The 25,257-nt window shown below is 41.1% G+C and overlaps 1 protein-coding gene and 1 pseudogene across 1 annotated transcript; both read left to right on the forward strand.

The window, feature by feature from the left end:
* Positions 1 to 11,966: 11,966 nt before the first annotated feature.
* Positions 11,967 to 25,186, forward strand: LOC122672157 (mesenchyme-specific cell surface glycoprotein-like). The gene is made up of 10 exons (XM_043869655.1): positions 11,967 to 12,085; positions 13,377 to 13,516; positions 14,813 to 14,895; positions 16,842 to 16,883; positions 18,089 to 18,157; positions 18,378 to 18,579; positions 18,665 to 18,750; positions 20,922 to 21,134; positions 24,959 to 25,022; positions 25,095 to 25,186. Exons 1-10 carry the CDS (start codon positions 11,967 to 11,969, stop codon positions 25,184 to 25,186), a joined length of 1,110 nt encoding a protein of 369 aa, XP_043725590.1.
* LOC122638426 lies at positions 25,161 to 25,226 on the forward strand (annotated as a pseudogene).
* Positions 25,227 to 25,257: the final 31 nt, after the last annotated feature.

A 25,257-nucleotide genomic window follows, 5' to 3' on the forward strand; every position in this document is an offset into this window, starting at 1 on the left:
ATTTAAATCAAACCCGAAATCTTCCCTCTCAATGTCAGTGAGATGCACCGTTTTGTTTGGCAATATTGCACTCGCTCTATGAGGACCGCTTCGACTAGGTCAGAATTTCCTCCTTGGATCATGTATCAGGGTCCTTTGCTTCCTTAGATTCAAATCTCCTTCTTTGATATTCCAACCCCCTTGTTGGACGCCCTAGTCATTCTTTGCTCATATGACTTTCATTGCCATTTCATTCAAAAGATTGAATTCTAGACCTCATCCATTCTTCTTCCGATAGCTAATACCCGAAAGGAAGGATCCTGAATTTCCACAGGTAAAATGGCCTCTACTCCATATGTTGGAGAATACGGAGTTGCCCTAACTGAGGTCCGATTTGATGTTTGGTAGACCCATAAGGCTAGTAGGAGCTTCTCAGCCTAGTCATTGTGTGTATCTACCATCTTCTGCAATATGAATTTGTCATTTTTGTTGGTTGCCTCCACTGCTCCATTGGTATGGAGGCCTGTAGATAGTGGGCTTATGCCTTTAGCACAAAGCCCTTCTATCTTTCTTTGGAAATGCAGGCCTTGATCTGAAATACATTATTGAGGTACACCAGATCTGCAGACGATGTTTTCTCTTATGAACTTTGTTACCTCAGCGGCGGTTAGGACCACATAAAATTGAGCCTCCACCTACTTGGTGAAATAGTCGATGACGAGCTCGCGCCCATTGGAAGCCTTTGGGTTTATCTTTCCTGTCAATTCCCCAAGATGGTCATGGGGCATACAACCGTCATTCTGACTATTTTCTTGGTGAGTATCCTTGCGATCATATGTGGTCCGTAGGTCCCTTGGTGAATTTCTTTCATGATGATCCAAGCTTGTTCCTTACTTGCGCATTGCAGTTGAATGCCATCATATACGGCAGGCTTCCTTAAATCGAGTAGCGTGCTTTTGCAGATGCTTCTTCTTTCCTTCCGTGAAGTATTCAAGGTATTTTTTATCAGCTCATACCAGGGGCCTTTCTTTCTTAACTGGCTCTCCGTATGTTGGGCCAATTCCCTCTCTTTTTTATTTTGGAAGTCTCATTCATCATTTTTCCTTTTCTTTCTCAGAGGCTTGAAAATGAATCCGCACGTCGCAATTAAGCAAGTTACGAATTTGTTCATTTATTGGAGGTGGCCTAAGAACCTTCATACTTCCTTCTCCATCATTAATGATGGCACTTCCGTGATGACTTTTATTTTGTCAGGATCTGCCTGCAAAATGGGCTTGTCAATATGTTGACTTGACCATCGACATATGCTTCCACTTCTTGGTGCATCCTATGGCATAGTATGGCCGTAGTTACTCCTTGACATTTTTTTTCTTCTTCAAAAGGCATCACCTTGTAGAAAAATGTTCCCCATGGTGTGGTGAAGGTCGTCCTTTCTCGAACCTTTGGGCACATGTATGGTTATGGCCGGAGAATCCATTCATGGATGACAGAAATGAATGGCCTGTAGTGTTGTCGACCAATATGTCGATATGGAAAATCATCCCTGGGGCTGACCTTTCCATACTTCTTAGGAACTGTAACTACATTGGACAATCACTGAGGATATTGAGTCACTTGGAGGAGTCCTGCATTCTATTGCTTGATGACTTTCTCACTGCTCCATTCCGACCGTATCTGTATCGGCTTCTGTAAGTGGCAGGGTGAGGGTCCGGGTTTGCAGGTGGCCTATGCTGCACGATTCCTAGGTTGATGCCAGGCATGTCCTTGTAAGACCAGGCGAAGACTTTCTCGAATTCCTTGAGGAGAGAGGTCATTTGGGATACTTCATCATTATTGAGAGAAGAACCAATTTTGATCATTTGAGGGCATTGATTAGTTCCCAGATTTGTAAGATGAGTGTCCTCTTGGACGGGTTGATCTTTTCTTTGCTCCAAGTGTTCTAACAAATTGTGATGTTAAAAGGCATAAGAAGAAGAAGAAGATGAGTAATACTCGAAATTGGTAATTTTATTCATGATAAGAGGGGGAGTACAGACAGACTCGATAGACTAGAAGTTTCCAACCTTCTGTGGGAAAGGAAATACAAACTCAGAGACAGACTCAGACAAGACTAAGCTAGAGCTGGCCACAACTTCAGACTCATTGATATGGAAATTTTCCATCATTTTTGCCCAATTTTCTATGGATCCTTGAAGAGGTTGTATGAGGAGCTATGGTGTTGTCCCTTCCTCTTCTTTGCGGTTGGCTCGATCAAAAGGGTGGGATCTCCTTTTTTGGAATCCTCCTGCAGCGCATCCACTCCGTGAGTTGGCAAAGGATTTATAGTCATCGATTGTTGCTTAGCTTGAGGTTTGACCTTGCTATCGTCGATCAAGTCTTGAATCGCATGCTTGAGGAATATGCACCTGTTCATGAGATGCCCCTTCTGGTCATGACAGTGACAATAAAATTTAGGCTTGTACCATTTAGGTGGATTATTCAGATCCGCCTGCCGAGGGGGGACTAAGCCAATTATTCCTTCCTTTTTGTGCTTGATGAACAACAGTGATGGCATCATCCCTCTGAAGTTGAAGGCTCTTTTGGGAAGTTTTGGCTCCACCTGGATCACCAGAGGTGTGGTCCTTGTGGTCATTACTTGTACTTCTGCTGTCTGGCTGCTTGTTCCTGTTGCATTTGCTTCTTTTATTTTTGAGCCTTTCCTTCCAGAATAAGCTCCTACAACCTCTTGGTTTACACTTGGTGCTTGTTTTTCCTTGAAGATCTTATCTTCCATCTTTTCCCCCGTGGTCATGAGTGCATCGAAGGTCAAATTTTCAAGCAAGATTTCTACTTGTTCCTTTTTTTGTGGGATAATTCCATATCTCTGCAGCCTTCTCCCTGTATCTCTTGAAGAAATTCAAAAATTCTTCTTGGAGCAAAGTCTCTAGCTCCTTTTTAGTGATGTTCATCTCAATATTATATGAATACTACTTTACAAAGGCCTTTACGACAGATGCCCATGATCGAGTCTGGGTATGATCCAGTTGAGCCAACCATTTTGATATGCATCCTGCTAGGGAATACGGAAAGGCCTGTCCCCACTGATTTTTCAAAAGTCCACAAGATCTGGCAATGGTGGCGAAGATCTTGAGGTGAGCTCTAGGGTCGCTTGATCCGTCAAACTTGCCCATCTTCCACTTGAAATCTTCAGGGATTTTTCCTTCGGGGAAGAACACCAATTCTTCTTCACCTTTTTCTTTGCTCTTGTCCTTGACTGCCACCTCAAGCTCTTCAACCCTTTCTCTTATTTTCTTTTTCACCTCAGTTTCGGGGGGATCCGCAAATCGACTGTCATCTCCTTCTTTTATCGATATGGTGCTCAAAGTTTTGGGGGTCACAGAGGTAGTTCTTCTTACTTCTTGTTTTGCGGATCTAGGTGCGGACCCTCTTTTGGAAATTTCATGGACTGACTGCGCCAATTGTGCCACGAGTTGTCGCACTTCTGCCATATCTGTTTGCAATCTCTATTTGGTGCTCTATGTGACTTTCAAATAGGTGATCATCCATTGGATCCATGTTGCTCTCAAGTGGGGCTTTCTTTTTTTTTTGGTATGGAATTGTGCCTCTACGAAAAAGAGAAATCCTAGTTTAGGTACTGAGAGTGAGTTTTATTTGAATAAAAAGCTTCCAAAATCAAACAATCGAGGACAAGTTTTTTTTTTCTTTTTTTATTCCCCTTTTTTTAATATTTTTTTGAATTTTTTTTTGTATTTTATCACCTTTTTTTTTTATCATTATTGTTTATTTTTTTATTTACATTTATTTATGTCATCAAATTTTTTTTTTGTTTCATTGCTATTATTATATTCTTTTTTTTTTTGTTTATTTTGTTTGTCTCAAGTAATCAAATCTGTCATCAGAGTTTCCAGTAGAAGTTTTTTGAGATCGAACTTCAAATGCCGTCATTGTCAAAGCATTTCTTGGAAACAAGAATAAACAAACAACAGAAAGAACCTGGTTATCGGGTTCCTAATGATTATGTCTTGAATCAGTATGAGATGCCCTTATTTCGAGGGACATGTAAGGATTCTGTCATATGGGAGTGCTCCCATTTCTCTTCGAGGGACTATCGCGGGACCATGGAATTCGTTACTTTGGGTGGCATCTCGTATTGAGGCCAAATTAATCATCAAGTGACCTTAAACTCGGTCTTTCTTACAGCTAACAAGGGTTAGTCTGTGTCACACCCTAATCATATATGGTCTATTTTCCTACATGATGCATGTAATGGGTAGGCTTAATAGGACAGCACAAGGTCACCCTTGACAGAACCAATATACCTATCGTTCGTGGTCGCGATTTGTAGGTACGTGGTTCTTTTAATATACCTGGAGAGTAGGTCACACAAACTCAGAGTAACCAGGCTAGTGCTTTTTTTGAGTGGCTAAAGCATCCCATAACACACTAGTGAATACCCTCGCTCATGATCCTACACTTGTACAGTAAATATCAAGGGCTGTAGCTTCGCCGCGAATTACCCATGACTACTCATGGGGTCCAATGACTAACTACAGGGGTAAAAAGTGTTCCCATGTAATGCGTGTGTATAGGAAAGTGGTACAGGAAGCGGCTATCATCCGATCTCAGAGTACTTAGTATGACGTACCTCACCTCCCCGGGGGTAAAGGTACGACAGGGAGTACCCTTGCCGTTTGATTTCACTTCGAGCACTATGCATGATGCGGTTAGTACACACAAGGGTTAGCCACACACATATATTATTATACTTTTATTTTTTTATTTTTTTTGGTTCTATACAAAAAAATCGGAGAGAATATTTTGGCATTTGTCGGTAGCATCTATTTTAGAAAGCTTAACCTCGAGTGGACGTTTATCCACTCAGTCCCCAATGAAGTCGCCACTGTGAGTACCGTGGTCCTCGCCATGACGGGGTTTCCGTAGCCTCGTTGGCGACTAGTGATTAATATGGATAATATTGTCAATGTACGAAAATGAAATCAGGGGATTGGGGTCATACATTAAAATATACAAAAATGATGTGAAGTCGCCACCTAAGGTTAGGGCCTAGGACCCGCTAAGTGTAGCCCGACCCGTTGTAAACGGAGTCGGGCTGCGTGACTCCATATGGCCCGACCAGAAGTTTTGGGTAAGGGGTCAGGTTACGAGTGGGGGAAGGTGTTAGGCACCCACCTCGCCCAGCCAAAACCGGTCTCTCTATTGTAGATGCTACTAAATGACGAATATTCTCTCTCTTTTATTGTGGGGAAATATTATATGCTACATTATGACATTATGAACTACATTATATTTACAAAATGTACATTAAAACGATAACACACTGAAGAACTACATTGAATCGATAAAAATGCAGTAATTATACTTGAATGGGGGTATTCCCTTGGCTCAGGGGAGATAAACAAATGGGCCGACGTCGACTTCTTTTGACAAAATAACAGCTCTTTAAAGTAGGCAAATGAACAGAATAGCATTTGTAATGGGGGGTTTCGCTTGTTATTCGTGCACTGACGGGATAACAAACTCTAAGAATGGGGATCGCTCTATTATCGAACGGGTAATCGAAGGATCTACCCACGCTTGAAGACCTCACTTACTTAAGCACTCTGAAGAGAGAAAATCGGGAGAAAGAGGGGAAATAGGGGTGAAAACCGCACCTGGAGGGTCTCCCCTGCCCGAAAGCTGTGTTTTGGGGGGAGGGGAACCCTCCTATTTATAGGGGGGTGTGCCCCCCAGCCTGGGCCAGGGAGCATGTCCACAGCACCGTGGAGGACAAAACCATGGCGCCGTGGATGACATCATTGGGCTGACACCAAAAGTGGTCCTGGCGGAGTGGAAAAGTACATCCTAGCCATAGGACCCCTCCACAGTGCCGTGGGATATTGTCCACGGCTCCGTGGATAGTGTATTCCCTCTCATTTCATTTTTTGGGCCTAAATGGGCCATTTTTGGGTTTGAAAAGGTTTTTGGGCTTATGGGTTAGGTAATTTGGGGTCCAAAAAGGGGGAAAGCGCGTCGCCCAACGTCCATGTCCTGTTATCATCCTCGCCAAGGGAGGTGACAAAAATTGGTGTCTACACATATGTGGGGCCCACATGCCCCGTGTCTCGGGTGATGCCGATGCCCCCGGGCATGGTTAACACCTACCCTAGCCCCTTGCTGTGGTAGCGTAATGAGTAGAACCACAAGACCCAAGTTATATTTAAAAGTGAGTTTAAATGAGTTTAGAATGTGTTTCCTTGTTGGGGACACTGTGGGGTCCTAGCCAAACAAGCCCTAAGTGGGGTATTGCTATAAATAAGGTATGAGGGACTCTTCACTAGTCTTTACTCATTCCTACCTAACCAAAATCATGGGAGAGAAGGAGAATTAAGAAGAAAGAGGGAAAACGAGGAGAAGGAGAAGGAGAGAGGTTGGTATGTGGAGTTTGGCCCCACAAAGAAGCAACTCTTTGAGCTCATTGATTAGGGCTTCCACCTTCTTAACTTGGTAAGATCCATAATAACCGATCCTCTCTTCCTCTAGATCTCTTTTGGGTTTTTGGGGGCGTTAATGGTTGGGTTTTGGACCTAGGGTTTCACTTGAAAACCAAGGCTTGGTTCTAGTTTACTAGGAGACCTCATATATGATGTATTTGTCCTCTAATATTGTTACACCCGCACCCGAAATACACCCTAATAATCCGGGTCAAATTTGACTTTTGCTTACGGGTGATGCCACGATGCTTATGGTCAACACCTGTGACCTTGAACTCTAACAGTCAAGGGGGAAAGCTCAAACATAAGGAATTGTGTTCACACCTTGATGAGTGGTTGGACCACACCATGGGTAAAACTTGAACCCCAAAATTATATTATACGTATCCCCTTCGGAGTCTTGGAAGTACGAGTTAAAGCCCCACAACTTTCCTTGTGGTTTGGGCCCTTACAGCAGCAACGGAGTCACAAACGGACTCACCAGACTGGTTCCGTTCGTGGATCCGTCCGTACTATTTCTTGCCCTTTTGTAGTATTTTAATGAGGGACCCACGTCCCTGTGTCTCGGATACAATAACTAGGTCCTCGGGCAAGATGGACTCCCGCCCTTACCTTCCTTGAGGTTGTTGGGCCATGAATGTGGGCTCATAGGACTTAACTTAAATAAATAATGGGTTCTTTAATTAACTTGAGCCAAACCCAGCTCTAGGACTAAAATGATTTTATAGGACCTTAGGCTAAGCCAAACGTGCCCTAACTAGTTGGACCTAATAGGGCCTGTGACCTTACCTAAACAGGCCTTAAGGCCCACTTAGAACTTAAAGGTTTATTCTTGTTCTTGGGGGCACCTAGGCAACACAAGCCCTAAGACCCCTTTTTTATCTTTAAAAAGAGAGGGCTCAGCCCAAGTTTCTCCCATCTCTCCCCCTCCAAGCCAAACCATGGAGGAGAAGAAGAAAGGAAGAGGAATGGAAGGGGAAGGAAGAAAATGGAGGGGGAAGCAAGAGGAGTCTTGCTACCCTACCTCCTCTCCTCTTGCTGTCCGGATAAGGATTGAAGAAAAGAAGAAAAAGGGGAGAAGAAGAGAGGAAAAGGTGGATCTTCAAGGCTGGCTGGAGTTGGGGTTTGAGCTCCACTCACCAAGGTATGTTCTATCCCTTGGTACCTCTCTCTTCTCCATCTATTCTTGAGCTGAGTAGGTTTATTGAGGTAAACCTAACTTAGGGTTCCATTTGGGACTCAAGGTGAACCTTAACCCTTAAATGAGGCTCTATTAATGAAGACCAAGCTCTAATGTGAGCTCCCATCAGCCACTTTGCAGCCATTGTTGCCGATTCTATGGTTTTCAAACCCCAAGCCTTATATTGGACCAAAAAGAAGTTAGATCATTGTGTGTTCTTGGATCCATGAGGTAGGACTAGGTTCTAGAGACCCTAGAAAGGCCTATGACTCCCCTCCATGACCCTGAGGGCCATGTGAACTCTAGGTTCCAAGATGAACGAGAAAACCTTAAGAAATCTCGAAAAGAACCTCGACAGATGCACAGACGGATCCAATGTCATGGTTTCATCTGTGAGTCCGTCCAATGTATGTTGGTGACTGGTTCAAGCAAATCCAGGAATGGATTCACTCTGTTGCCTCCATTCGTGGTTCCGTTCCCTCTTGGGAATGTCTCAGGAACCGGACGGATACACGAACAGATTCATAGAGAGGTTTCGTCTGTAGTTCCATTCGCTCTCGGGTATGTCTCAGGGTTTGAATGGATGCAACAAGGGATTCAGGTGGAAGTTTCATCTGTGGATCTGTCCCTCGTATTTTGACCGATAGGCCTGAACAGAGTCAAGGATGGACTCACCCTATTGCTTTCGTCCGTGAGTCCGTCTATGCTGTCTTGATTGAAACTCAACTTTAACTTTGGGAGCATAACTTAGGACCCCTCTATACACCTTTTAACACTTTCTTTCGCGTTCTTAGGCTACCCAACTCGATGGAAAGAAGGTCCACCAATGAGATTCATGACAACCACGTCGGGTGATACCCGAGTTACGTGAGTGGGTTTTGGGTGATTTGTTTGGGCTTGAATATCTATTAAATATTCATTATCATTCTATTATATGATTTATAAGCATCTTGCGCATCTGGATTCTTTATCTTGATTGCGAACTGGTATGAATGTGATGTGTTAATGGTCTCACTATTGTATCAGGTTACGGTGCCGGGTGTACCGGTACCAAAACCCCAGAAATAATTCTAAAATATATTGACTGTCATCCTGCCTTGTATGTGCCATGCGGTGCTGGTACTTGGGTACTATATAGGAATGGGACGTTGATGCACCCGGAATACCTCTCGGGACGATAGGACTTGCATGTAGTATATCTGTGGTTAGGATTCTTGTTCCCTTATGCTACGACCCTTACCAACAGGGGTTTATATGTTGGATAGTCTGAGCACCTGTTGCCTGTGGGGGAGAGAGGCCAGGTCAAGGGTAGTGATGGCTATCGGGGTCTGCCACTAGGTGGTCTGATGGCTTCGACCGACGTAGGTTCTATTGTGATAATTGAGGTTTCATTGTGGTGATAAGTTAAGTGACCCATGGTGTCTCCCGAGTTATCATAGTAGCATACACTTGACTTAGAATTGTGTGCTAGGTGGAAAATAAATCTAACATGTGCATGCATCATGGATTGTTTTCAAATTGTTTGTGTGTATGTGTGTGCATTCCCCTTTGCTCTCTCACTAGCTTGTGGAGCTAACCCCCGGTGCGTAACCTCTTTTAGTTGATATGCAGGTAATCTCTTGATGAGCTACTATGGATGCGAATCGAGTGGAGCCGGTGGCTTGGGCTTGGATGTCGATGTACACCTAAGAACGGTGCCCTTGTAGCGTGATTTTATTCTTTACTTCTGTATTCATCTTCATTCATGTACGGACTCCATGTATAAATTTAGGAGATTTACTGGATGGATATGGGATATAGAGATTATAATATATGTTCTCATTAGTGAACCGACATCTTGTATTAGTCGATTTTAAAATGAATTACGCTTCCACTGAATTTGATCTCTTTATTTTGGAACGATTTACTCCATTGGTTTACGTACTTTGACATCATCAAGCCCTGATATTGGGTAGGCTATGGATTAGGACACTATATCTGTGATCCTGGTAGTATTGGGATGACACCTGTCGTCCCAGTCACCCTTTTTCTTGTAATTTATCTTTTAATAGGGATGGGGGCATGACAAATATCATCCATCAAAGCACCACTTAAACCCCCCTTTGACCTTAGGATTTCAAACACCCAAGAGAAACCCTAGCTTTTGGGATTCTTGATGCTAAATCTATGGAATCTCTCAACCTTTGAATGATTTTTATTTCTAAGAGCTTAATGGACCCTGGGACCCCCTCCCTAAGCCTTTAAGCTTAGAAATCCAAGTGGAGTAAGTTGGGTACAAGGAATCCTTGGATATTCGTGTCTAACCTGCATTGGATGCACGTTCGAATCCAAGACTATCGTAAATCTCACTTGGATCCGATCCATCCTACACAAAACAAAGGGATAGGAGGCAAGGCCGGATCTAAGGTTTTCCTTGAATCCATGCTTGCGTCCGATGAGGCCTGCACAAAACAAAGGATCAGAGGCAAGGCCGGATGCAAGACCCTGTCTGCATTCGTACTTGCATCTGATGCTGTTGTCAAGGCTTGTGGCCTATGTTACCTGTGGGGCTTCGTTATGGGGACATTCCCTACACTTCTAACACTCTTATACACTTTCCTAGGCATCCTTACACATATGGGAAAGTGATCCAAGCAGGAATCGATTCGTGAATACAGGTTTGTAGTGAACAATTGGTGAGTGGGTTTGGGTTGATTCTCTCTCTCTCTCTCTCTCTCTCTATATATATATATATATATATATATATATATAAAATCTATAGTTATATGCATCCATATATTGAATTGTATCATCATCAATCATATTGATACTTGCATATTATACTTTGATTGATGAGCTACTATGAGAATCGATGTGGTTTAGGTTCTTTAATGATATCAGGTTATGGTGCCAAGATGTACTTGCATCGGAACCCCAATGATGTTTGAAATTCTATTGCATGACATATTGATCTGTATATGCCGTGTTGTGCTAGTACCCGGGTGCTAGATGGAATGGGATGTTGATGTACCCGTAATACCTCTCGACACGATAGGGCTCATGTAGTATAATTGTGGTTAAGATTCGTTCCCTATGCTACGACCATTACCAATAGGGATTTAGGTGTTGGGTGGTCAAGCTTCCTGTTACCTGTGGAGTGTGGGAGAGGCCAGGTCAAGGATGTCCATTGACCGTCAGGATCTGCCTCTGGGTGGTTTGAGGCTATGGTCGATGCGGGCCCCATGGTAACAATTGAGGTTTCTCTGTGGTGATAAGCTAAATGACCCACAATGTCTCCCTAGTTATTACAGTAGCATATACCTACTGACTTAGAATTGTGTGATAGATGGAAAAGATTAATAATTTCATGCACCATGGACTATTTGTGTTTTTATGTGTATATGCATCCCCATCCCCTCACTGGCTCAGTGGAGCTAACCCCCCTCGTGTACACTCTTTTTAGATTATGATGCAAATGATGGATACCTTGCTGGTCTTGAGGCCCAGACCTTGGATTATAATACTATTGGTACTGAGGAGCCGGAGGCTGTGTCCGAAGAACACGGTGATGGATGTCCTTGCGGAGCATTCTAATTATTAGGATTTATTCCCTTTTTTATTCTTTTGGGGCCGTGTGCCTTTGTATGAACATTTATTGTTATACGTGTATTTTGAGTAGTTATGCTATTGTCATTCGGGATAACTATTAAACTATTTATGTACCACTTAGCCGTTTGAACATGAGGTAACTATTGTAAACGCTTTCGCTTTTTTTTTATCAGTTGGAAATATAATATCTTCCTTCTTCCTTAGTCTGATATTACTGTGTATTAATATTGGTTTATGATTGTGGTTTGGGATACTGCATTAGTGGTCCTCCTGGTGGCTTTTTGGGATGACACGTGTCGTCCTAATCAAACCCTTTTATTGTATTATATCCCTTATTGGGATAGGGGTGTGACATGAAGAGTTCCAAAAATAGCTTCAAAGTGGACTCCACTTCGTGATCCTATGAAATTGCAACATTTGATGTACGAGGCCTTCACCTGCTACTTCAGGCCTTTTCCAAACACTTCTTAGGGACCCAATATACTACCAAAAGTCATCCTCCATGCTCGGATGACATTTTAACCCTATCAAATGACCAAACTACCCTTGATACTATGTAGAAGCTCATTTGACCATTCCAGTTTTGCCAAATAACCAGTAGTCATTGCCACAACACCACTACGACCAAATACGTTAGTAAAAATGACAACAACACTTAATTTGACCAACAAGCTTCAATACATTTTAAAAAATTCCACTGAATACCAAAATATTTGGTGGTGGCGACAATGGCGGCGGTAGTGGTGGTGGTGGTGGAAGTGGTGGCAGTGACGGTGGTAGAGGTGGTGGTGATGGTGGTAGTGGAGGTGGAGGTTACGGTGGTGGTTGTGGCGGTATTGGTGGTAAAGTAGTCCTATTGGAAACTTTTTCCTTAAAAAAATGTAACGAAAGTGTAAAACTTCATTAAGGTATGGGGATTGGGTGCATGCACAATAGCACATGGCGATCACACTATTCCTTAAATAGGCAGTGGGGTGTTTTAATCAGTTTGACCTCTCATTTCTACCCATCCATTTTTTGTGTCTGACCATGCATGGTGTACATCTAAACAAGATACTTTTGACCTAAGGTGTAATAAGAAGATATAATGCAAATCTCAGTTTACGAGGAAGCGATACTGCTTTCTTTTTTTGGTAGAACAATGAAGCGTTACCTTTTTTTTTCAGTAGTGCAATGTAGCGTTACTTGGTTGTTATGAAAATCAGTATCTAAGGGCTTTCATGATAATGCTTTTGTTTCTGGGTCATAATTCTATTCCATAAATTATTTTCTGTATTTTTGTTATTGGGCCAAATTTCTGGACAAAAAACGTAGTTGGTAACGCAATAGTAATTTCTATTTTTGGGCCATAAAAGAAACAGAAACACTTTTTTATGCACAATTATTTCTGTTTAGAATGTCTATATATTTTTTAAAAAATACCATTGAATACCAAAATTTGGTGGTGGCAGTGATGGAGTGGTGGTTGTAGCGGTGGAGGTGGCAGTGGTGTAGTGGTGGTGGTGGCGGTGGCGGTGGCGGTGAAGGTGGTTTCGATGGTGATGCTGGTGGCAATGAAGGTAGAGGAGGTGGAGGTTGCAATGGTGGACGTAAAGTAGTCCCCATTGGAACCTTTTTTTCAAAAAAAAAAAAAAAAAAAAGGTAACGAAAAAGTAAAGCTTCATTAAGGTATGAGGAACAGAAGGGGTTCATGCACGATCACACATGGCGATCAAACCATTCATCAAATAGGCGGTGGGGTGTTTTAGTTAGTTTGACCTCTCATTTGTCCCCATCCAATTTTTCGTGTCTGACCATGCATAGAGGACAGCTAAGCATGAAACCTTGGACCTTAAAGTATAATAAAAAGATACAATGCAAATCTCAGTTTATGAGGAAGCATTACTTTCTTTTTTTGGGTAGAAGGATGAAGTGTTACTTTTATTTTGTTGGTAGTCCAATGAAGTGTTACTTGGTTGTTATGAAAATTAGTATTTAAGGGTCTACATGATAATACTTCTGTTTCTGGGTCATATTTTCTATTCCAGAAATGGCTTTTTTTTTTTTTTTTGTATTTCAGGACAAAAAAAAAAGAAACAAAAACACGTTTGTTATGCATAACCATTTCCATTTCTAGAACTTTTATAAATTTTCAAAAGTACCACTAAATACCAAAAATTTGGTGGTGGCGACAGTGGCGGTGGTGGCGGCAATGTTGGAGGTTGTGGTTGTAGTGGTGGAAGTGGTAGTGGTGGAGGTGGCAGTGGTGGAGGTGGAGGGGGTGTTGGTGGTGATGAAGGTGGTGGTGGTGGTGGCAGTGGTGGTGATGGTAAGGGAGGTGGCGGTGGTGGTGAAGGAGGTGGTAGATGCTGACGGGAAAGTAGTCCCCACTGGAACCTTTTTCCTAAAAAAAAAAAAAAGTAACGGAAAAGTAAAACTTCAATAAGGTATGGGTAAGGGATTCATGCACGATCGCACATGGCAATCAAACCATTCGTTAAATAGGCAGTGGGGTGTTTTAGTCAGTTTGACCTCTCATTTGTTCCCATCCTATTTTTTGTGTCTGACCATTTGCATGGTATACAGCTAAACAAGAAATTTTCGACCTTAAGGTATAATAAGAAGATATAATACAAATCTTTGTTTAGGAGGAGGTGTTACTTTCTCCTTTTGTTTTTTTAGGTAGAACGATGAAGCGTTCTTTTTTTTTGGCGTTACTTCGTTGTTATGAAAATCAGTATCTAAGAGCCTGCAAGATAATACTTCTATTTTTGGGTCATGTTTCTATTCTAGAAATGACTTTTAGTATTTTTGTTACTGGCCTAAATTTCTGGAAGAAAAAAAACGCGTTTGGTAATGCAGTAGTAATATCTATTTATGAGCCAGAAAAGAAATAGAAACACGTTATTTATGCACAATCATTTCTATTTCTAGAACCTCTATAAATGTTAAAAAATACTGCTAAATACTAAGAATTTGGTGGTGGTGACAGTTGCGGTGGTGGTGGAGGTGGAGGTGGTGGTGGTGGTGGTGGCGATGGAGGTTGTGGTGGTGGTGGAGGTTGTGGTGGTGGTAAGGTAGTCCCTACTGGCTACTGGAACCTTTTTCCTTAAAAAACAAAAAGTAACGGAAGAGTAAAACTTCATTAAGGTATGGGGATGGGGTTCATGCACGATCACATATGGCAATCAAACCATTCATCAAATAGGCGGTGGGGTGTTTAAGTCAAATTGACCTCTCATTTGTTCCCATCCAATTTTTTGTGTATCACCATGCATGGTGTACAACTAAACAAGAAGCTTTTGACCTTAAGGTATAATAAGAAGACATAATGCAAATCTCAGTTTACTAGAAAGCGATACTTTCTTTTTTTCATAGAACGATGAGGCTACTTTTTTTTCTTCGGTAGTGCAATGAAGTGTTAGTTGGTTGTTATGAAAATTAGTATCTAAGGACCTACATGATAATACTTTTATTTCTAGGTCATGTTTCTATTCCAGAAACACATTTGTTATCCAAAATCATTTTTTATTCTAGGGTTTCTATAAATTTTCAAAAATACCATTGAATACCAAAAATTTGGTGTTGGTGATAGTGGCAGAGGTGGTGGTGGTGGTTGGAGTAGTGGAGCTGGTGGCAGTGATGGTGGTGGTTATGGAAATGAAGATGGTGGCAATGGTAGTTGTGGTGGTGGCAGTGGAGGTGGCGGTGGTTGTGGTGGTGGCGGTGGAGGTGGTGGTTTGGGCGGTGGTAGAGGTGGTGGAGGTGGAGGTGGAGGTGGTGGTGAAGGTGGAGATGGAGGAGGTGGTGGTAAAGTAGTCCCTACTAGAACCTTTTCCTTAAAAAAAAAAAAGGTAATGGAAGATTAAAACTTCATTAAGGTATGGGGAAGGGGCTCATGCACAATCGCACATTGTGAGTATTACGACCCGACCCCCTCACGGAGGTTTGGGATGTGAAGAGGAGATCTTTACATCTCTGCTCTTTTCCCTCCGTCCCTATGATGCGGGATGGTCAACTTGCGACTAGGGTTATACGGTCCACTTTTTAAGTTCATTGTCCAAGAATGGGGGATTGGAGTCATGCTTCATATATGTTAAGAGGAGTTGTCACCTAGGGTTCGGGCTAGGACCCGGTGGGTGGTAGCCCAACCCATAGGGAAAGGAAGGGCTACCTGATTCCATTTGCTCTGGCCAAAGAATTTGGGTACGCAATCAAGTTACGAGAATGGGAAGGTATTAGCACCTCATCTCGTCCGGTTATACTGATCTTTCCATCGGACGATAGCTTTTGAATAACTCCCATAATGATAAATCCTATACCCAACCTGTAAGGTTAACTTGAAATGTAATAACCATGAAATAAAGGTAGAATTATATAAAATTATTATGTACACTAAAGCAAATCACTTTAATGATCTACATTCTACCAAAATAAAAGGAAAAGTGAATATGTATATCTACATGCAAAACCGACAAATGCTAAAAATTCGGGTTCTCGAATATCTCCCCGACTGAGGTGGAGATGGATGATTATCTTGCTTCTTTTTGGTTGGACAAAATAACGGCTAGGATGATCTTTAAGTCACTCCGGTGTCAACAGAGTAACATTTGTAAATAGGGCTCTTCGCTACTTAGACTTCAGGCAGAGTAACGACTGCAAATGGGTCTTTCGCTAGTAAGACTTCAAGCAAAGTAACGACGTTGAGAGAGATCTGGAAGTTAAATGTTCGATCTTCGGATCGAAAAACGACGTCACATGGGACTCATAGGATTTATAGAAGAAGAATATGGGTATATGCTGGTAGGGATGAATTGGGGAGGTGGATCCGGATGATCGGACCGCAGACAGATAGACGGGGGCGTACATTTCAAGGCGAAAGTTGGGGAGAAAACCTCGGGATGAGCGAAAAAAGGATATGAGCATTACAAGGGGTGAGAAAGGGGGTTGAGAGCACACTTCCTGAGAAAAGTCTAATTACAAATGAGGGAGGGGACCCTTATTTATAGGGCTCCAAGGACTACCTATCCACCGTGGCCGTGGCCAAATCCACTTTTGGCTTTCCACAACACTGCAGAAGGGGTTTTCCTTCCTTCTGTGGCGTTGCGTAAGCCTAGAATGGCTTCCGCATGCTTAATCTGCTCAGCCAAGGGCATTTTTTGGGTTTTTTGAATGGTTATCCGAGTCTTGGAAGGTTCTCTGAGAGGCATTGACATTCATCGGTGTTCTGTTGTTGCCAGGAATGGCAAAATGCAACGTCTACACACATGGCGATCAAACCATTCCTCAAATAGGCGGTGAGCTGATTTAGTCAGTTTGACCTCTCATTTGTTCCCATCCAATTTTCTTTGTCAGACCATGCATGGTGTAGAACTAAACAAAAGAATTTTTGACTTTAAAGTATAATAAGAAGATATAATGCAAAACTCAGTTTACAAGGAAGCGTTACTTTCTTTTTTTGGTAGAACGATGAAGTTACTTTTGTTTTTTTGGGTAGTGCTATGAAGCGTTACTTGAGTGTTATGAAAATCAGAAATGACTTGTTGTTTTATCTTCCTATGAGGGTTGGCAAGATAAAACTTATGTTTTTATTCCAGAAATGACTTTTTGTATTTTTGTTACAGGGCCAAATTTTTGGACAAAAAGCTGCATTTGGTAACACAATAGTAATTTCTAAAAATTGGGCAAGAAAAGAAACAAAAACGCTTTTGTTATGCATAACCCTTTTTGTTTCTAGAACTTCTATGAATTTTCCAAAAACCATTGAATACCAAAAATTGGGTGGTGGTAGTGGTGGAGTTGGTGGTTGTGGCAGTGGTGGGGGTTGAGTTGATGGTTGAGGCGGTGGTGGAGTTGAGGTGGCAGTGAAGGAGGTTGTGGTGGTGGTAAAGTAGTACCCACTAGAACCTTTTTCCATAATAAAAAAAAGTAACAGAAGAGTAAATCCTCATTAAGGTATGGGGTAGGGGTTAATGCACGATCACACATGGTGATCAAACCATTCGTCAAATAGGTAGTGGGGTGTTTTACTCAGTTTGACCTCTCATTCGTGCCCATTCAATTTTTGTGTCTAACTATGCATGGTGTATAGCTGAACATGAAACTTTTGACCTTAAGGTATAATAAGAAGATATAATGCAAATCTCAGTTTACAAGGAAGCGTTACTTTCTTTTTATTTTTTGGTAGAACAATGAAGTGTTACTCTGTTTTTTTTTTTTTGTAGTGCTATGAAGCGTTGCTTGAGTGTTATGAAAATTATTATCTAAGGGCATGCAAGATAAACTTTTGTTTCTTGGTCATGTTTCTATTCTTTTTTTCGTTTTTGTGAAAAGAAAAGAAAATTTACTAAAAGAAGATAGAAATATCAACACTGTCTTTGGTATACACAAAATCTTTACGGATTCTGTTAGCAAAAAGGGGTATTCTAGTTATCAAACGAGTTACAGAATTGTCATTAGGGACCAAAAAATTAAGACCAATTGGCAAAGTATTTATATGAAGAAGTGAAGGTAAAATAAACCATGGCCACGCCTTCTGAGCTGGAATAGGAAGAAAGGAAGAAAGGCTGGGATCACCTTGTCCGAACACCAAACCTCTTTCATGCTGAAATCCTTCTTAGATGCTTGCTCAAAGCCTTTGATTATAGATGTCACCTTCGGTTCCAAGTCATGGTAAGAAGTTAGACAAATTGATTTTGGCAGAGCAAGACGCCTTCCAAAAAGGAAAGCTAATTTTTGAAAACATTGGGGTGGCTTCAGAGTTAACCAACTTAATGCCTATGAAGTGCAGGGCAGGTGTTTTGGGGATGAAGTTCGATATTCAAAAAGCATTTGACACTCTTGAATGGAATTATCTATTTGATGTTCTTAGCGCTTTCGGCTTCTCGCAGTTATAGATTTCTTAGATGCATCAGATCCTTCTATCTACAAGGCTCTTGTTGTTGGTTAATGGAGGACCGGTTGGTTTTTTTGGGGTGGAAAGAGGTCTGTGACAAGTAGATCTGCTGTCCCCTCTTCTTTTTATCTTATCTGAGGAGGTCCTATGCAGAGGTCTCAGAGAGCTGCGAGAGAAGGGTTGGATCAATGCTTTACCAGGCCCATGACAGATGACTACCCCCTCCCATCTTCTTTATGCTGATGACTTATTTATTTTTATGAAGGCTGATTTAAAGGGGGTAAAGCGGGTAAAGCATTTCCTTGACGACTATGGATTGTTCTCTGGCCAAGTCATCAACCTTGCTGAGCAAGGTCTTCATGGGGCAAATCTCTATGATCAGGCAACAACGCCTGGCTTTGGAGTTGCAAATTCCAGCCTATGCATTCCCAACGAGATATTTGGGGGTTCAGATAATGAAAGGAAGGGTGAACCGAGACATGATTTCGCCCCTTGTTGATCAATTCAAGAATAAACTGGCTGCTTGGAAGGGTCACTTTCTTTCTATGGCAGGGCGAGTTGAGCTAGTCCGATCTATTCTGGGAAGTATTCTCATTCATAATTTCTCAGTTTATCTTTGGTCGGCTGCTATAATCGAGGTAATGGAGCGATGGATGCGTAACTTCATCTGGTCCGGGGAGGCTGATAGTGATAAGTCCATCACTGTTAGATGAGATAGTCTTTGCAAGCCCAAAAATGAAGGTGGTCTCGGGGATCCGTTGTCTAAGAGGTTTAAATTTGGCGTTGCTTTTCAAATTGGCTTGGTCAATCAGGATAGATAATACGGTTTTTGCAGCTTTCATGCGTGGAAGATTTATTAAAGCCAATGGTTCTTTGAAAAAATCTTTAGGGTCATCAACGATTCTTCCTGGTCTTCGCAAGGTTTGGGATTTTGTTTGCTCGACGGATCGATGGGTGGTTGGCAATGGATACTCCATCAAATTCTGGTATGATAAATGGTTAGGAGATCACAGTGTTGAGGATTTACTGCAGCCCTCCTAGATTCCTCGTTCCCTCTCTGCGCTGGTCTCGAATTTTGTGGAGGAGGGAAATTGGTTTTTTCCAGAGATATCGATTCCTGCTCTTCAAAATATTTATTCTACCATTCGAGGCAGGGATATCTTAGTTTCTAGTAGGAGCGACTGCAGTGTCTGGGCTCACACAAAATCTGTAATCTTTTCGGTGGCATCGGCCTGGGCAACTTTGAGGGTCAAGGCTGCTCCCTCTGAGTGGGGTTGGGCGGTTTGGCAAAAATGTTTACAACCACGGGCATTTGTTTTTGGGTGATGCTTGGTTCATGGAGCTCTTCCAACCGATGATAAAGTGCGTCGCAGAGTTGTAGCTCTGGTATCTAGGTGTGAGCTTTGTGGTGATGATTGTGAATCGGGAAACCATATTTTTATGGACTGTGCTTTCTCAAGCAGCATTTGGAGAGAAATCCTTTATTTCTTCAATGAGAGTTGGTGCGGTTTTCCTTCCATTGAGCTTTTATTCTCATGGTGGCGAAGAAAATCAAAGGTCGTTCCTCTCCCCAAAATCTGGGAGTCTCTTCGTATTATTATCTGTCACCAGTTATGGTTGGAGCGAAACAGGCGGAGGTATGAAAACTTAAAAAGATCCCACTCTCAAGTGATAAACATGTGCTTCAGAGAGGTTTCAGATTGTGCCAGTATCGTAGGAGTGAAGGTTACTTCAGTCCAAGATCTAATCCTTGCTAAGAAGTTTCGTGTTGCTATCACCAAATCGCCAGCAAATAATATAAAAGAAGTGAAGTGGATTCAACCACCTCGAGGGTGGTTGAAATTAAACATTGATGGTTCCTCGTTGGGAAATCCAAGGTCGGCAGGAGCAGGGGGGATTTTTCGGAATCACTTTGGCTCTCCTATTAGATGTTTCGCTTCCTTCCAAGGGACTGGAACTAATTTCATGGCTGAGATGGCGGCTTTCTTGGAAGGTATTAATGAAGCTAGGAAGATGCGCATTTCCTAGCTTTGGATTGAAAGCGACTTTGCGGCTACGGTTACTACTATTCTATCTCGCAAGTTCCCTTGGAGTTTAATGTAGAGTTGGTGGTCAATCTCACCCTATCTTGATTCTATTACTTGGAGAATAACCCATTGTTACAGGGAAAGTTGGCAAATGCTTTAGCAAATCATGCTGCCGAAGGAAAATTTTCAAATGCTTGGCAAGACTCTCCTTCTTTCACTTCTCAAGCTGTTTTGTGGGATGCCCTTGGTCGCCCTCACTACAGATTTACTTAATTCGCTATTTGTTTTTTTTTTTTTTTTCTTCCCAAGGCTTTGGGATTTATTCCATGTACGTGTTTTGTTTTCTCCTTTTTTTTTCCGGGTTCTAGCCTTTTGCTGATGGCATTGCCGAAGGTGATTGGCCGGTTCTCGGTAAGGGATTTTTGGTAGCTTTCCAGTCTTCATTTATGTAACACCAATATTTTATTCTCAATACATACTTTGCTGACCTTTAGCAAAAAAAACAAGAAGTTAGACATCCTACAGCTATCAAAATGAGTTTCCCTTGTAACAAAATGCAAAAAGCCCAAGCAGAAGAATCTAAACCTGGTTTAAAGACTCCTGTGCAGAGCAATATAGGAAGAAAGGTCATGTTTCTATTCTAGAAATGAATTTTTGTATTTTTTTTACAGGGCCAAATTTCTAGACAAAAAAAGGTGTTTGGTAACAATAGTAATTTCTAAAAACCAGGTAAGAAAAGAAATAGAAATGCGTTTGTTATGCATAATCCTTTTTGTTTCTAGAACTTCTATAAATTTTCAAAAATACCATTAAAATTTGGTGGTGACGACAATGGCGGTGGTGGAAGTGGTGGTGGTGGCAGTGGTAGAGGTGGTGGTTGTAGCGGTGGAGGCGGTGGTGGTAGTGGCAGTGGTGGTGGCGGCAGTGGAGGTGGTGGTTGTGGCGGTGTTGGAGCTAGAGGTGGCAGTGAAGGAGGTGGTGGTGGTGGTGGTAAAGTAGTCCCCATTGGAACCCTTTTTCCTTAAAAAAAACAAAAAGTAACAGAAGGGTGAAACTTCATTAAAAATGCGGAAGGGGTTCATGTACTATCTTACATGACAATCAAACCATTCGTCAAATAGGCGGTGGTGTGTTTTAGTCAATTTGACCTCTAATTTGTTCCCATCCAATTTGTTGTGTCTGACCATGCATGTTGTACATCTAAACAAGAAAGTTTTGACCTCAAGGTATAATAAGGAGATATAATGCAAATCTCAATTTATGAGGAAATGTTACTTTTTTTTTTTTGGTAGAACGATGAAGCGTTACTTTTTTATTTTTTCGAGAGTACAATCAAGCGTTACTTGGTAGTTATGAAAATCAGTATCTAACGCACCCAACGCAAATCAGTTGTATGCATAAGGACTGAAGTCATCTTTTTGGCCTTAGTTTAGGTTTTAAAACCCAGAATCAGCCTACATTAATTCTGATTGGAATCAAACTACTATCGACTGAATTTTGGGATTAGAATCAGGAAGAATAAAGAACGTTTTTTTACCGATGTCTAATTTTTGAGTTTAAACTTTTTTATTATTTTTTGTTATTTTATTGCTTGAAAGAGGTGATAAAAATGAAAATCGAAGAGCATTCTTAATCGATTCTAGTATAGGTTGCAAAAATCAACATTAATGGGAATCGGGGCTGGCCTTTCCATTTTGAAGCAGTCGAATCGAATCCGATTTCTGAATCCATGCATTCGGGTTATGCATTGTGTAGCACTGAAGCTGTCAGCTATTCTTCCTAGGTTAGATCATAAATAAAGAATAAGAAATAAAAGATAAGGTTGTACAAAGAATTATAATATGATGGATGAAGTGGATGGATGCATCTGTAGTAATGTATGATTGACGTAGTCTTTTAAAACTCAAAAGAAAATTTTAAATGATTGTTATATGATCGACAACGACAATGTCTAGAACTGAATATTGGATAGTGAATAAATAACATATAAAAAATTTTAGTATAGTTAAAATGAGGATGTTGAGATGGATAAATAATGAAACTAGCAAAGATAAATAAGGAATTAATAAACTAGAGCTAATTATGGAATAGCCCCGTAAATAATAAGTTGCTAGATAATCGTTTGATGTGGCATGCACATGTGCATTAGAAGCTTTTGAATGCTTTAATACATGTGTAATTTGAATCAGATTGAAGAAAGCTAAAAGTGCAAGAGTTACACATAAAATGAATCTATGAGAAGTGATGAAAAAAGATGTGCATAGTTGGATGATTTGATTTAGACTGAAGGAGCTGAAAGAGCAAGAGGTAAGCCTAAAATGGCTTAGGAGAGATGGTGAGAAGAGATATCCATAGCTTAGTAACATTGTTTTGAATACAGTTGATTGGAGAAAAAAAATCTTTGTAATTGATTTTATTTATCTGGGGTAAGGCTGAGTTGAGTTATACCCATCCCTATTTGTTGTAGAATCTCAATTCTTCGACAAGTCATATCTTTCATTGAATATTAAAATAAAGGTGTGATGTTCTCTGCACCGCAGTGCATGGGGGTGTAGGCTATGCCCAGACACATGGGGTGGGGCGGTTATTTCAGCCATTCAAGGGGGTAGGGTGGTCATTTCACCCACCCCCAATTGTCTGGGAGCAGCCTATGCCCCCAGTGCAGAGAACATTTTCTATAAAATAAAGTATATAGGTCTCTTTGTAGACATCAATAAAATTAGAACATAAGTACAAATAATGCAAAGAGAACACGGAAGATGGAATGGAAACAAAACTTTTTGAGTAGGCACCCAACCCGTTTCATATTACACCCTTGCTCGTCCTGATTCCACGGTTATATGATTAGGCCATAAGATTGAAAGGTCCGTTCCATCATTTTGAACCACATCCATTTTTCTTAGCCGGATTTGGCTCTAAAATTCAGTTTATGTTCATTTGGTTGCAAGAGAAATTGAAGGGATGTGAAAGCGAAATTTTCAAACCTAAAAAAGAGAACTTTATAATCGTTATACCACATGATTATATTTATATTTGGTTTTACTTTCCTTTGCATTCAAAAGCTTTGGATACTGTATATCCATACCTTGTGTTTATCATGTTATCTATCTGTTTTATGTTTGACGTTGGGCGCACATGAATGAATAGCCTTCTTTCTACCAAAAAAAAAAAACTTTCAATTTTGAATTAAAATAAAAATTATTTAAAAAAAATATCATTGCTAAATATGGTAAGAAATTTAAGTAATTTAGACAATCATGTTGGTTTGAAAATTTTCACATCCCTTTAATTTCAATTCCTTTGCAACTAAATGGACCCTTTGGTATCATAGGCCTACGGAAGATTACAAAAGTATCCTTTTTCGGGTTAGAAAATGTTCACTTCTCTTCCTTTCAATTTCCTTTGCAACTAATGGAGCCTTTCGTATCATAGGCCCACGGAAGATTACAAAAGTTTCCTTTTTCGGGTTAGAAAATTTTCACTTCGCTTCCTTTCAATTTCCGTTGCAACCAAGCCAAGCCTTTAGAGTTTTAGGCTCACAAATGATTACAAAATTCCTTTTTTAGGTTTGAAAATTTTCACTTCCCTTCCATTCCCTTCAATTTCCCTTGCAACCAAATGGAGCCTTTGAACTTATAGGCCCACTGATCATCGTCCAGGATAAGAGGCCTAAAACATCGTGAAAGAGCAAACACACCTTAATCCTCTACTGAATGTCAAGCAAGAATTCACTGGAGGGATCATGATCTACTTGTAGTTTCAATCGGGCTTCCAAGAAGAGATATTTGTGCAGTGTTTGGTATGCATTCTTGGAATATATTTTAAGTCGGTTTTGCATTCTTGGATGATAAAAATAGTTGTTTTTATCACCTGAGAATGCGAAATCAATCTAGAATGCATTCCAAGAATGTACACCAAACACAGCTTTAGAATGAAGTATAGACTTGACTGGCATTGAAATTGATCACTAAACCCTTGCCTTTTCCGCAGAAAATTATTGAAACCTTCTACTCTTGAATCCAAGTTTAGGAATACATTCCATTGGCAAAAAGGTTAGGTGAGCTTCCTTCATCCGAAGGACTAGCTTGAAAGCCACAAAAGACACAAGCTCAGCTTTAGAGTGTGTTTGGTAACGTTTAGAACAGTGTTCTGAACAGTTTTTTTGTTCAAAAAGAATAAAAACACATGAAAAAGTGTTGGGTTTTACGATTCTTTTTTTTGTTATTTTAGAACGAACCGAAGGTCTCAAGCATCAAAAGAACGTTCCTTGCACGGAGGTCTTGAACACCAAAAGAACAAAGAACGATCGATCACGCGGTTCACGAGCAAAACCCGTGAGCAAGCCTTGGAGACAAAAAAAACGAAGAGGCATATCTAGGTAAGGAGGAGCAGGCGAAACTTGCAGGTCGATCTCCTCTCTCTCTCTCTCTCTCAGTCTCTATCCCTCTCTCTGCTCTCTCTATCTCTCACTCTCTCTGTCTCGTTCTCTCTCTCTCTGTTTCTCTCTCTCGGTCGTTTGTTGGATCTGACTATGGGTTTTTCTCCTTTGTCTCAGGATTTGGAGTAACATCCCTAACATTTGAAGGTTTCTGCTACAGTGGTCCTCTCTAGCACGACCCTCTCCGCAACTGAAGTTGACAACAACGAAGGTGACTCTATCTATCTCTCTCTCTCTCCCTCTCTTTGTAATTAGGTCTTTGTTCTTCGTTTTTCTTTCCGATTTTTTCCTGTAATTAGGTCTTTGTTCTTTGTTTTTCTCTATGATTGCGATTTTTCTCCTTTGTCTAAGGATTTGGAGTAACATCCCTAACATTTGAAGGTTTCTGCTACAGTGGTCCTCTCTAGCATGACCCTCTCTGCAACTGAAGTTGACAACAACGAAGGTGACTCTTTCTTTCTCTCTGTAATTAGGTCTTTGTTCTTCGTTTTACTTTCCGATTTTTTCCTGTAATTAGGTCTTTGTTCTTCGTTTTTCTCTGTGATTGCTGGCCCATTTTTTCCTGAAATCTGTAATGTTTATCAGAAGTTTACTGGCCGATTGTTGTGAGATTTTCATCTTTGTCAACAGATCTGCTTACCGAACTTCTTCTCCATTTTTTTTATTTATTTGATAGGTAT

This window comes from Telopea speciosissima, chromosome 8, assembly GCF_018873765.1.
Source record: "Telopea speciosissima isolate NSW1024214 ecotype Mountain lineage chromosome 8, Tspe_v1, whole genome shotgun sequence".
NCBI classification, from domain to species: Eukaryota; Viridiplantae; Streptophyta; class Magnoliopsida; order Proteales; family Proteaceae; genus Telopea; species Telopea speciosissima.

What these genes read in the sequence shown, in the direction of transcription:
- LOC122672157 (XM_043869655.1), top strand. Translation starts at nt 11,967, where the DNA reads ATGGCGGCGGTAGTGGTGGTGGTGGTGGAAGTGGTGGCAGTGACGGTG. An exon ending in GTGGCGGTATTGGTGGTAAA is followed by an intron (nt 12,086 to 13,376) that starts GTAGTCCTATTG and finishes AATTTTCAAAAG; the next exon opens with TACCACTAAATACCAAAAAT. An exon ending in GTGGTGGTGGTGGTGGTAAA is followed by an intron (nt 21,135 to 24,958) that starts GTAGTCCCCATT and finishes TAACATTTGAAG; the next exon opens with GTTTCTGCTACAGTGGTCCT.